The sequence below is a fragment of the Molothrus aeneus genome, chromosome 6 (assembly GCF_037042795.1).
Source record: "Molothrus aeneus isolate 106 chromosome 6, BPBGC_Maene_1.0, whole genome shotgun sequence".
NCBI lineage: Eukaryota > Metazoa > Chordata > Aves > Passeriformes > Icteridae > Molothrus > Molothrus aeneus.
In genome coordinates, this window is record NC_089651.1 from 30038170 (window position 1) to 30051943 (window position 13774).

A 13774-nucleotide genomic window follows, 5' to 3' on the forward strand; every position below is an offset into this window, starting at 1 on the left:
AGTCACCCCTAAGTCACACCTGGTAGCTAGTGCCAGCTATAAGGAGAATTGCTACTTCAGTCCTGTTCTCTGCTTGACACAGAACTTGATGCTTTCCTTGCCACATGGGAGAGGCAAGTACTCCTAATGTCCTGTTGCAGAAACAGAAATAAAAGTACACATTGGGTAAGGTACCAGCCTACAGGCATCAGTGGGAAAGAACAGCTGCAGGGAGCGGTTCCCCCAGCAGCTTGTACCATCCCTCACCCCATTCCAGGCTAGAGCTCTGTACCTGTTGCTCATGCCTGAACTAATTTCTTAGCACATAATGGCTGTCTGAGAAATCAGACAGGTTTTGGCATTAACCATCTTTCCCATCCCAGCAGAAATTTCTGCTGTTGAAAGCTTGAGGGAGATCTTCTTCATGGTTACATGTCTCTTGTTTTGAAGTCAAAGCTGCTCTGGTTACAGAAGAAAAGTCTAATGGTGAAAGGGACCTCTTGAATAAATATACAAGAAAATAAATAGTAATAAATATACAATATATTTTTCAAAAGACAGTTATTTCCACTGTCAGGACTAAAAGAGATTACTGGTATTTGAGGTTACTGACAGAATATGTAATTCAGTATACTGAAGAATCAGAATATAGAATAGGTGGACCCACAGGTGAAATAATGTTGGTATTCCTGATGATTAATGCATGTTATAACTTTTCAGCAATTAAACAGCAAAGCCTATGGCATTAGCCATGTAATAGCAGATTCCCAGGAAAGATTTTCTGTTGTTAATCAAAACAAGTCATCTTCAACAGACAATTGATGCACATTTGCTGTAAGATTTTGTAAGAAACAAAATGACATTGATGTGATGGTACTTGGTATAGAAACCAGCAGGTTTCACTGCCTTCCTGACAGATAGGAACAGTATAAACACGTATGTTTATAACTCTGTGCTGAGCAGTGTTGCCATGCTGTTGCTCTGTCCTAGCATTTCCTTCATTTTTAACCACACTGATGGCATCTAAATAATTTCAAAGGCTTTGTTATCCTTGTATCTCTTGTGCCACTACTCCAAAAAGTATATGTAAATCTGAAAACATTATTCCAAATTTTGGGGAGAGCTGTCTTAAAAATCAAACCAGGTCACACCAGTAAGCCTTTAGTAATAAGCCTTTAGGATTTTTTCTCATCTTCACTTTATCCTTAAATCTCAACATTTATATCAGAAATATCATTCTGTGGTGTTCAAGAAATACCTGAATTCATAATTTTATTTCTCTCTAGCCTATTTTGCCTTCCTCATCAGAAGACTGTCCAGTCTGGATAGCTGTGAATGAAGATGGTATCAGCATACTGGATTATAACACAATGGTATGTTGAGGAACACATTTTCAGAGGAATACCTTACCTAGCACAGAAAGACATTCCCCTGAGTCCAGTGAAAGTCACTAACAGTTTGTCTTTAACTTCAAATGTGAATTATTATTAGAAGTTAGTTTGTAAAAGTCAGAGATGAGGGAAGGCAGTGTTATGTTTGAACACTCCACAGACAAAGGAAAATTACATCTGCTCAAGGTAGGGCAGCAAACATGTTCATACATCTTGCAAAATCTCAGTGGTGTGTGCTTTACTACCACCATCTGGAATATAACAAAATCTGTACTATGAAGTAGTGAGGCCTCGAGCACACCAGGAGAAAACTAGAAATGCAATTCTCACTTGAGCTTTCTCTGCCAGCTCTTACCTTTAGAGCCATCTACTGCCCTTCACTGCTGGAGATCTGGTGTTCTTGCAGGAAGTAGCAATATAAACTAATATATTAGTTTAAGGTAGACATTTGGAGGTTTTTACAGAACTATGACTTTTTCAAACTCTCTGTCTGCAGCATTTGAAGGTCTCTTATTCATACTCTTCTGTGCTGACCTTTGGAGGCTGTCGAGATGACTTCATGATTGTAGTCAGTAAAATGAAAGAAAGAAGTTCTGGAAAAAATAGCACTGAAAAACTCCTCTTCACAATGGCAATTCCAAAGGTAATTACTAATGAAAAGTGAGTTTCTTTCCAGCTGGCAGCATCAGGGCTGGGTGTTTTGTACAAGCCCTGGGGACTGGTACTTGTGGCTGCTGCAATAGCTATATATATTCAACAGATCCTTTGTAAGCTGGAGCCTTTCAACAAGAGACTTATTCTACCTAACTCTTAAAGACAGGGCTTCATTTTAAAACTGAACAATTCCATGGGAGAAAGCCATTTACAAAAGCCATGCGGTCAATAGATCCTAAAAATCAAAGGGCATTCTTACCTCTAATTAACATACAGTTAATCATTTTCTCTTTTCCCCAGATTGTTGAAGCAACACTTCTGATTGCCAGCTACATTAACTATCGTTCGACTCCTTCACTGCTGTGTTCCACACAGCCCTCACGAAGCCAAACACCTGCTAAGAAGCCCTGGGAGACTGAAAATCGGTGCTTTTTTCCTTCCGTGCCCCGAAGCACAAAGGGGCCCACCCTGCTCTAAGGGCTTGTTCCACATGAGCTGATTTTGTTGGTTATATACCACAGATTAATGCAGGCTCTGATTCCTTTTCCATAATAATAGAAAAAGTTCCTTAGAGGTAGAGGCAGTGTACTTTCTCTTAAAAAAAAAGTTGATTTGGGGGACTGTGCGGGAGTTTCCTTTCTGTGACACATTCCATCCAAAATACCATTCCTCAGGTCATTTGCCTGCACAGTGCTCCAGTCATTACAGCTGCACTCATTCTTCCATCTCCTACTGTACTGCCTTGCTTTACAAGTACATATATTTTCTTTGATCCCTCCCATTTTCAGATTTCAAACGACATAAACTTTTGTGTTATTGCTCAGACATGAAAGAAAGACATTGCTAAGAAGGAAGAGGAATTAAACTCACAAGAATAATTCTGATGCAAGTCAAGGGTGATTTCAGACTTGAAATAGTGAGTATAGAATTAGAGTTCAGCAGTGCTTAAGAGTATTTTCAACTTAAAATAAAGGTGGAGGAAGCCTAGGGTCTTTTCATGTTGAGTACTGGGAACAGCTGGGACCTGGACAGTGTCGGAGAATGCCCTGGCACCTACAGGACCGGTGCATTTTAGAAACTGACACTGTTCTATGCAATAGATGAACATTAGATTGCTCCTGCAGGACAGGGCTCCGTGTGTCATGTGCTCCACTCTCAGACAAGCACTTTCTAAGACTTCTGATAACCACTGTTGTAGATGTGTTTGGAACTGCACATTATCTCAGAAAAAAGAAGACAAGGCAAGCAAATTTTGTACTTTTTCTGTCTTTCAGCAACTAGGACAGATCTTCCCAGACAAGCTCTGCCATTCTGACTTGACAGAAGCTGCTTCTTTTAAACTCCTGCTTCCTTCATGTACCATAAACAAGGAGGAGGTAGTCAGCAATTGTGTACTCATGTTCTTCTGACTTTCCTAAAGAATGTTGGTAGGTTTGATTTTTTTTTTATCTGTTTCAAAGTGACTTCATTATGAGAAGGTAATTGAATTTTAAACAAATAAAGGAAAAATATCAATTCTTCATAAAAAATCTAAATCTACTTGGTTTAAGTTCAGCTATTTTGAGAAGCATTAAAAAAGCTAAGGAAGAATAACTGCACTTTGAAAAGTACCACATTCAACTTCATAATAATTATGCATTCATGGGCAGCTTTCCCAAATTAATACAGTATTAATCCAACCACTAGACCAAAGTCAGTAATAGCAAACCAGTTATTTGCAAATAAACAAACCAACCATACCAGTGTTTTTACTCCTTAGTACCTGCCACCAACCTTGACACATCCAACTAATGCACATGGGGGAGCTGATAGATCAAGAAGGATTTTTTTCGTGCTTATGATGGGTGCAAGGCCACAGACTAAAAGAGAAGAGCAGGGGGCAGACAAAAATTGTTCTAAGCAATCCCTCATCAGCATCTCTGTAATATAAAACAAAAAAACCCAAACAACCAAACAAAACAAACCCAACCCCAAACCGTCCTCTGGTGAGTGATAGAAATAGTATGGCAGACCTAAGACAGGAAAAGATTCTATGAACAGTGACCTGATTTGCACATACTGTAATGTACCCACTTGTTATGAATTTAAAGACCATCCCTTGAAGGTACAGAGAAGGGTAGAAGTTTTCTGAGCCGAAAATAACTTTAAGAAGATATTTAGTAATTTTTGTTTTCCATTAGATACTTTCCAGTCTCTCTGTGTCCTGATAGTAGCTTGTATTTCCCCTCTCTCTCACAATTATCTTAGTACAGCTGTGTCAGATAGAAAACACAGTGTTACTCCTCCTCACTCTATCACCTGTGCCTGACAATTTCTCCTGTATCTGAAGGTCAGTTTGACAATTTGCTTCTGGTATCCCACCAGTAACAAAGCTGCTTCACAACAGGCTGGAGCTGTCATCAGTGCTGGCAATACTCAAGGCATAGAAGTCCCCAGGCTGTATTTCCTCGTGTCCTCAGAGACTTGAGGAGACTTGTACCAGGGCAAACAGGAAGCAGAGATGTTAAATAAACAGCAGCTCTCCTGAAACTCATTATTTTTTGCCACAATTGCACTTTAAGTTGAGAAGCATGATACACAAAACTTTCTTTCTTCCTTATTTCTTAAAAATATTCACCAATACTTGAGTGTTTCAGGGACCACCCCACTCTGATGGATGCACACACCCCTCCTATTTATAGCTTACCTGTCTTCAAACACCCCACCCTGTGTAGATACCTACTTTGTATGATTCTTTGGTAGAGAAAATAATTTTTTATTTTAATCAATGCTTTTGGCAATGACTGTTAATGCAGCATAGAATGAGATGACAAAAGCCTTTGTGTTCCTAACTGCTGTAAGTAAAAGGCTGTCTGGAAGATACTGTGAAATTTCTGTTTGGTCTTAATAAAATGCAGCTTGTGAATTAAAAACCATGAATTAAATGTGTATTATTCTCAGAATGAAATAAACTATTTTAAAAGCCAAAATATTCTTGATGTAAACAAAAATGAACATAGATTGTGTTTGGTATCCAGGCACAAACCATAGCTGGTATAAACCTGCCCTAGACTGATTCCTTGTTTCTCTCTGCTGATTTCCTCTTAGCTTAAGTGGATGACTACACCATGGGCACAGGATGTTCACTCCTTCAAAAGATTGCTGAAGCTATCTTTCAGACTTCTTGCTGTGACACAGCTTCTTGGTAATTTCTTCAGTGCACATTCTGAGGACTTCATAGGACTTTTACAGCATAGTCAGCACTCCCAGCACAGTCTTGAGCCCATGACTCTGTCCACTCTGTTGAGCCATCTTTTCTCTTCTGGCACAAAAGGCAGCAGCACATCCCCAAGCTGCTGCCTTTCACTTGGACAACCAGAATACTTCCTGTGACATGAGCTACCTAACCTGTCTTTCAAACTTTGTAGGACTGTGGAAAAAAACCCCATAAATCCCCTTATCTCTACCTTATTGCATGATGGTATGGTGCCAAGTGTTCATTTACAGATTATGTGGACAAGCATGGTACAGCATTGTATGCAAAATAAGCATGAATCCAGGCTCCTGCCAACTTGTGGGTTTAGCTTTTGACACTTCAATCACCTCATTAATATTACTAAGGAGTTGTGGAATATAGAGAGAAAAATACCAGTTGAGTGTTACGGTAACTTTTAGCGTATCAACAAAGAATTTCCCAACCTTGACTTACTGCAAAAGCACAGATTAATAAAACTTCATTCATGTTGTCATTACCATCATTTTCAACAACACATGTGCCTCATATTCTGAGAGTAACTCGGGTGGCCTCTAAATGCCACATCTTTTCCACGTCCCGTGTCAACAGGCCCTGCCCCATTCAGCAATGGGTTCACACTTTCCCTGTGCTCCTTTTGACAGTTAAGCACGTACTGAAACCATTCTTGTTGCCTTTGATATCCTTCAACTGATTCATCGCCAGCTGGGCTTTAGCTTTTCTAACTGCATCTTGAACAGTGTTGCTATATTCCTCCCACATCACCTGTCCCTAATTCCACCCTCTGTACACTTCCCTTTTGTGTTCAAGCATTGCCAGGAGCAGCTTGCTCATCCATGCAGGCTTCCTGGTATTTCTGCTTCACTTCCTGCTCATTGGGATGGACTGTTCTTGATCTCAGAAGAAATGATCCTTGACTATCAATCAGCTTTCTCAGATCCCTCTTCCCTCTAGGGACCCCATCACATGGGACTCCTTCAAGCAGATCCCTGAAGAGGTCAGTCTTCAGATCTCTTTGATGTTTATTCCATTAAACATAACTGAATGCAACAGCTTAATTTTCTGGTTTTGTCCTTCTGAAATTCTCCTGTCTTCAGGAAGTTACTATCTGATCCTACACATCAGCTTTGGTATTTAGAGTGTGATTTTCAAAGGGTTAAATAAAAACCAAAAAATGCATACTTATGGCAATCCAGCCAAGGTTATTTTATAATTTTAGCATAATTTTCAGATGCACGAAACAGTAAAAAATGGATGCATTTTCTTATCTCCCTTTACCCTATTTCCCCATAATTCTTTTCTGGAGAGGCAAGAAAAAGCTTCTTCTGTCTGAGCCTAAAAAGCTCTGCTAATGGGCCAGTTTTTCTTGCTTTCCCATGTGTCCCTCTGAGTCCTGCTGAAAGTTTGCTGTCTTTTTTTCAGCTATTTTATTTCACTTGATTGTGGAGCTGTCTTCCTCTGCTCCAGGATCTCTTGACAACTTTTGTACACTTCTATCAAGCAGTCCAGTCGTGGCTTGGAGCTCTAGAAGTCAAACAACAGAGAATCAGGCTCTGAACTGAAATGCCAATTAATTTTACCCAAACAGCAAACAGTGGTCAAAGTACAATGATTTTTCAGCAATTCTAACCTGGACCAGCTTAAAACCAGCAAGGAAGTGAAAGTTTCATGGTCCCACAGTCCCTATGATCCTGTAACTTTTGAGCTCCTGCAACAGCATTACTGTGTAAAGTCCATCAAATGCCTCCTTGCAAGAGCTGCTTGAGAGAACAAAAGGTCAAATCAGTGCAGTAAGGCTCCTGGGCTGAGTGATATGGGAAATTGTATTTTTGAAGGCTGCCATAACTTAAAGAAACCCAGTGAAGGAGACACAATAAAGGTACTAATCATTGCTCCTTCAAAACTAACATACTAACTTGCATGTTAACATAATTACAGACAGGCACTGCATTTCAAAATGGAAGAGTTCCATACCTCCTATGCTGCTGGAGTCAACTCTACCAGTGCTAAGATATTTCCATGAAAACAAAACTGGTCAGAGTTGAATGGTAAAAAAAAAAAAAAAAAGGAGAAACAATACAGCAATAGAGATGCCAGGCAGACCTGGAAAGCAACGTATCTAACTAATATCAGGTACTTGAATGCAGCTATCTGGAATTTAGTAGTTGTTGATTTCCAGCAAATCCACTTTTCCCCTTGTTTATATGTGAAATATCTAATTTATATTACTGTTACTAAAGATCTTTACAATTGTGGGACTGAGTTAGCAGAAAGTGTAATGAAATAGACTATTTGTACTCCTAAGTATTCAGACTGACTGTATCGAGTCACAAACTGATCTGTTGGCAGATTACAAAACAGTCACCAGCAGCAGGTGAATTAAGGACAGAGAGGGCTCTACAGCTCAGCAGTCTAAGAAGTGAGGTACCTCTGTGCTGCTTACCACCCCTCATGGATAAGGGCACTGTTGTGTTAGGCATGAACACACACAAAGCAAATCCATTCCAAAAATGGGATTATGAACAGTCAGAACACGTTAGTGAGAGAAGAGAGAGGGGAGACGAGGTAACAGCAACACAAACAAGTTATGATACATTAAACAAATTGGTCACTGCTTGTACCATGATCTTTGTCAGCAGGGCAGGCAGGGGAAGTCATTCCAATGCCAAGGAGGATTTATGAGAACTTTTGGTACACAGAGCTAAGGGAAAAATCAACTGCAGCACAGTGCCAGAGTTATGGTGGTAACTGAGCACAGGACTGCACAGAAAGCTCTACAAGTCCTCAGCACCCTATGGGAGCCAAAGACTTTTAGTTCATGCAAACTCCTGGCTGGGTTCAGATTGACACAACTCCCTGCTGTTTGAATGGAGAGCAAATAAAAAAACCCATCCCCATTATGTAGTTCTGTGAGACTTCAAGTGCCACCCACCCTGACAGCCCAGCCAGGGAAAGGCAACTGTCACCAGCTACTGTAGCAGAATAAAAATATGCTTAGACAACTGATGCACACACAGAGACCACCATCTGGATCTCTCCACCATTCAGTCAAACTCACCTGAAAGAGTGGCACAACCTCAGATACTGCCTGAGGATCTTCAGGGTCCTGGAGGAGGATACAAAGGTAGTAGATAACTTTTTGCTACAAGACAAACAGAAAAAAGTCATTGGAGTATAAAAATGCTATCAAACTGCCTGGAGTTAGCACAGGAATAGGGTGTTTCAACTCACTGGGCTGAAGGCAAATCCTGCCAGGTCACAGTCAAATCTACACATTTTTATCAATAGCTTTCACTCAATAAAGAAATCATTTTGCCTATTTTTTTTCTATTAAATTTTTAACCTGAAGAAGACACCCATACTGGAAGGGTAAGGTCTGCTTTTCTACAGGAGCTTTGTAGAAAACCCTGGCAACAGGAAAAATGATTGTTTGTGTTGTCATAACTTCTCATCTCCATCTTGATTACATATGGAGCTGGACATCAGGATTTGTAAGAACAGCATAACAGAAAGAACTAAACCCATTAGCTCAATGCCAGTGGCATTATCCAAGGGATGGATTTGGCTTTTTGAGGTTATTTGTTTGGTTTGAGTTCTCCTTTAAAGGTGAGAGATGACAGAATAAGGAGAAAAATCTGAAATAAAGCTCCTGATGCTAGTAAATCTATGGATGGTGCTGTGTTTAATTACTCTGGTAAATCATGCTCATGAAAATACACTGGCTGTGAGTGTGCCCAGACACAAGAAGACAGACTTTGTATGATTACCATATGGATGGCTTCATTGATAACCACATCCTTCACTTGACCCATCTCAATGAAGGTTGTGCTCTCTTTCCCTGAGGCGTAGGCTGAAGTCACCTGAATGCCGAGTGAGCCGATGACCAGCAGGGATTCCTGGTCAATCTTCACGAAGTGCAGGTATATGATCAGGCCGAGCAGTGTGATGAAGATGGCAGCAGAGAGCACCATGCTGTTCTGTAACACAAGCCAAGAAAAGGCAGAGCTCTGGTACTACAATCACTTTAACACAGCTTTAGAGAAAGTAACATTGCACAGTAAATTGTAAATTAAAGCTACAGGTGCAAAGCATTTTTACTTAGGTAGAGTCATTTTATTCACCTGACTGGCTGATATATATGTAGTGAAGTTTAAATCAGTCTTTGCTGTATGCACTTAAAGAATTGGGAGCTGAAACTAAAAACTGCAAGAAAATTCTATTTCCTTCCAAGTTCAATGCAGAAATCTCAATCTAAACAAGCCACTTGTGTCAATGAGAGTGTATTATGCCAACTTCTAAAGATGATGTCACTGACAAAAAAGTGTTGTGAAATGTTTACAGGAACCAAGGGTGGATTTTCACTGTGGAGGAACCTGCCTTTAGAATAAACACTGCCCTGGTGGTTTTCTTACTATGAACTGCCAGTCTAAACTTGTACAAACCTCAGCCTCTTTTTACCTTAAATACCAATGCAAAGAAAATCTGCTTTATCCAGTACTTTTTCTAAGGATCAATGTCTTTTGCATGCTGCAATCCTGAGATTGCTGTTACATTTTAACATATAACTGATGACACTATAGTCCCCCGTAAGTCATCTGAAGACCTGGTAATAAATTCTAAAGGTCCAAAACCTACCATCTGTTTCTGGTACATGTTTTAGAGAACTCCAGGCCACCTACCCACTAATGAGAGTTATAACAGACACTTCCTAAAGAGCTGCACGGCCCCGCCATTCAAGCTGGGCCTGTACCACCATGTGAGCTAAAGAAGTCATGGCTTCAGGAAGTATACAGGACTTCTCCAAAAGTTTGCTATCACAGGGGAAAAAAACAGTCATGAAGTACAAACAGTGAAATTCACAAAGAGAGAGACTTTCAGACCTGATTTCCTGGCAAAAGGAAGAATTGCAGTCACTTGCATGTAGGCTGCAGGAGTGTGTGTAAAGGCAAGCAGGAAGGCAGTGGGTGGTAACCCACTGTATGCTTTCATAAAAAATGAAACTCAGACATGAGCCATCTATTCCAGTCTGACTCCTGACAACTGACTTATAATGCAATCTCTATCTTAATTTCTTAGGAAAGATTACTGAAAAAAAGGGATATGCAACAGTCAGAGCATGGGTCACAGTGACCAGCTTCTTTGGTTAAGCTACTGAATTCAGTCTGGACATAACTGATCTGGGTCCAGTTTTTGATAAATCCAAAAGCATTAGTTGAAATATCAGCAGATTTTTAAATCTGTACTGCAAACATCTTTCTGACTCAGCTGTGAAAACTGATGACATTCATGGTGCAGTGCTGAGTCACTCAGAAAAATTCCTTTTGGGGATTAAAAATCATTCACCTTCTTCAATTCCTCCTTAATTTCATATTCTCACAACTCATCTCTCCAAGTGAGCACGTTTTATCTGGACTCACAAGTATGTGCCAGGCATCACTCAGCACGCAGACATAAATCTGTCTAAGAGGCTACAAACCAACAGAGGCACCCGAGAAGACACCGGGGCAAGCAGGTGGCAGCCCGCGGCCTTGAGGCTGGCACAGCTCTCCCTTTGCCAGCACTCCCCATCAGCTCGGCGTCCCCGGGGCGCGGGGGATGCCCGGAGCGGCGCTGAGCGCCTTCCCACGAGCTGCGGCCGCCCTCCATGCCCCGGGCGCCGCTAGCCAAGGCCGCCCAGCCCGCGGGGCTCCCCCGGTTCCCCGGTGCCACAGCGGACACGGGCTGTGGGGCGCAACCGAGCCGGGCCCGAGCCGCGGAGGGGCCCGAGGGCGGCGGCGGGGCCGGTACCTCGCAGAGCGCGAAGAGCCCGTAGGCCGCCAGCCAGACGGCGGAGGTGGCGGCGCTGAGCGAGCGCAGCTGCAGGCGGGGGCCGCGCACCGCCAGCTCCCGGCAGGACGCGCTGTGCTGGCGGCGCCGCAGCGCGATCGGCACCCCGGAGGCCGAGAGAAAGCGCCGCTCCTCCGCCATGCCGGGCAGGCGGGGCCCGGGCCGGCCGGCCTCCCGCGGGAGGAGCCTGAGCCGACGGCCGGCTCCGCGGCTCCGCTCTCTCTCCGCGGGCCGCCGGCCGGTGCTGCCAGTGGGCTGTCCCGCTTGATGTACCTCGCCAGGCGTCCGTCCTTAAACCCGATGACATCAGCGCTTTCTGCGGTTTGCACATGTTGACAGTTGATTGCTTGCTCCCTCTGTTTATGGAGTATGTGTTTTAAAGGGCACACGGTGTAGTGGGGCTGCACGTGTCTCTTACCGTGATGAAGAGACGGAGGTTTTCATGGAATCACAGACTGTTAAGGGGTTGGAATGAACCTTAAAGAGAATCTAGTTCTACACCACCGCCTTGGAAAGGGACACCTCACACTAGACCAGGTTGCTCAAGGCCTTATCCAGCCTTGCTTTGAACAGTGCCAGGGTTGGGGCATTCACAACCTCCTCGGGCAACCTGGTCCAGTGTCTCACCACACACAAAGGAAAAAATTTCTAACCTATCCTAAATTTCTGGACCTAAATATCTAACCTAAATTTCCCCTTTTTCCATTACTCCTTGTCCTATCACTACAATTCCTGATGAAAAGTCTCTCTCTGGCTTCCCAGAAGGCCCCCTTTAGATACTGGAAAGTTTCTATGAGCTCTCCATGCAACCTCCTCTCCTCAAGAAGGTTCTCTTTCCCCCCTTTGTCCTTACCATCTGCAACTCCATAAATGTATTTTCTCATCTGTACCACACTTAGGTACAAGGTCTTTGGATTTTTTTTCCCAAGGTTTAAAGCAGAGTTTTCTGGTCCTTTGCCATCTAAATACGTGGTAAATTGGAGACTTGGCTTTGCATAGAGACTTAATGAGTCTTTGTATTGTGCTCCCTTTAATGCATTTCAGTTATTACTTCATGTGACTTATGTGGCAGTAATACAAAGCTACAGCTCTGTGGCTTTCAAACTGCCATCCTGATTTCTTTGGCATTTCTATTTTTTTCCCTTCTACCACAGTTTTTGAGCATTAGCTTTAATTGCAGTTGCCATCTTTCTGTGAGCAATTTACTTAATTCATGGGATTGTCAGAGCTCTTGGGTGGATACTATATATATAAAAAACCAGTTAATTTGTTCTCACAGGGGCAGCAAAGGAGTCTTAAGAGACGTGAAAAACCAAGGGGCATCAGAGAGTCACTGCCAAGGTCTTTGCTTTGCCTGGAGGAGTGGCTGATGGCTGCCATCCGTGGGAAGTCTTGTGCAGTATGTCCAGGATCTCACTATGATACAAGAGACCAGGTGGACGGATGGGCTTTCCTTTTCTGCTGAAGAGGATAGGTGAGCTGGGCTGGAGGGGAAAAAAGTAACAGCAGACAATGAACTGCAGAAATGGAGAAGAAAATACTGAAGTTCAAAAGAGGATGAAAGAAGTTCATCAATGAAGTAAAAAAAGACAAAAACCCAATAAACTGAAAACCGGCTTTTTAAAGAGGGAAGAAAGGTTTGAAATGGTGAGAAGGACTGAAGTAAATAAACATGAGTTATGACAGCTGGTATGACAGCTTCAGAGGTGGGAACAGGAAGAAAGGGAAAGAAAAATCAGAATAGGAGGTAGAAGAGGTAAAAGCACTATGAACAGCCAGGTCAGTAAACTGGACAGAAAGAAACGTGAGCTCCTGGAGGAGTGTTAACAATAATTCACATTCACAAGACATGGGGGAGTTACTGACATAGAGACGGGAGGAGAACTTGGAAATCTTAAGAGGAAAAAGCAAAACTGCTTGGATTTTTTTGTGTGTGTCACTGGGAACTCCCTGTCTAACCATTTTTATGCTCTGTCATGTCATGAACTGTAAGCTTATCTTTCAAGCTTATACAGAAAGACTGCACATTCGACAGTGGGAGTCATCTTGCTTTGTCACAGCAGGGAAAGATGGGGACTTTAATTTGTTTTTAACTCATTTGTTAATCATCCTTCAAATGTGCCTCGAATAGGAACAGCTGGAGACCTCTGAGAATCGTCTCAAGCCACGATGCTCCGAGACCAATATTCGAGGCAGGTGCTGGATAGGTGGTCCTTCAGTGCTTTATCAAGGCCATCAGGTGATGAGCGCCACCCGTGCTTCTCCAGCGAAGCCACGGAGCAGCGTTCCCGCACGGAGGCTCCCGGAGCTCGCTGTGGCCAGCCAGGGAGCCCGGCTGAGCTGCTGCTTGTCTGCGAGCCCCCGCCTGTGTCCCGGCGGGGCGGGTGCGACAGCGGGACAGCGGCTGCCCTCGACCTGCGGAGAGTGCGGCGGGAGGCCGTGAAGGGGCGGCGGCCCCGCGGGGCGCGGCAGCGGTGCCGCACCGGCGGGAGGCCGAGGCGGCCGCAGTGGAAAAACCCCGGGCGGCCGTGAGGGGAGCGGGGCGGGGCCGCGCGGGAGGGGGGGGGCGGGACACACCTCCGTGCGCGCGCGCTGCCGTTGGCCGGGGACGCGGGGGCGCGAGGGGCGGGGCGGCGGCGCGCGGGGGGCGGCGCGGAGCGCTGAAGAGAGCGGGGCGCGGGCGGCGCGCGGC

At 43.6% G+C, this 13774-nt stretch overlaps 2 protein-coding genes across 2 annotated transcripts in view; one reads left to right on the forward strand and one right to left on the reverse strand.

The window, feature by feature from the left end:
- Positions 1-4993, forward strand: part of PLEKHH1 (pleckstrin homology, MyTH4 and FERM domain containing H1) — a 45234-nt gene extending 40241 nt beyond the window's left edge. Inside the window, exons 26-28 of the mRNA XM_066552890.1 lie at positions 1266-1352; positions 1867-2013; positions 2325-4993. Of these exons, the coding sequence (XP_066408987.1) occupies positions 1266-1352; positions 1867-2013; positions 2325-2501 (411 nt within the window). The 3' untranslated portion in view covers positions 2502-4993. The remainder of the gene's footprint in view (positions 1-1265; positions 1353-1866; positions 2014-2324) is intronic.
- A 662-nt stretch (positions 4994-5655) lies between these two features.
- Positions 5656-11231, reverse strand: PIGH (phosphatidylinositol glycan anchor biosynthesis class H). Its single transcript, XM_066552893.1, has 4 exons — positions 11044-11231; positions 9024-9233; positions 8315-8398; positions 5656-6780 (listed from the first exon to the last, which is right to left on the reverse strand). Exons 1-4 carry the CDS (start codon positions 11221-11223, stop codon positions 6679-6681), a joined length of 576 nt encoding a protein of 191 aa, XP_066408990.1. The 5' UTR covers positions 11224-11231; the 3' UTR covers positions 5656-6678.
- Positions 11232-13774: the final 2543 nt, after the last annotated feature.

Bases quoted from the DNA above. Each gene is read 5' to 3' on its own strand.
- PIGH (XM_066552893.1), bottom strand. From the start codon at position 11,223: ATGGCGGAGGAGCGGCGCTTTCTCTCGGCCTCCGGGGTGCCGATCGCG. The intron at 9,234-11,043 runs GTACCGGCCCCG...CTTGTGTTACAG, and splicing joins GGCTCTTCGCGCTCTGCGAG to AACAGCATGGTGCTCTCTGC. The intron at 8,399-9,023 runs GTAATCATACAA...TTTGTCTTGTAG, and splicing joins TCAATGAAGCCATCCATATG to CAAAAAGTTATCTACTACCT.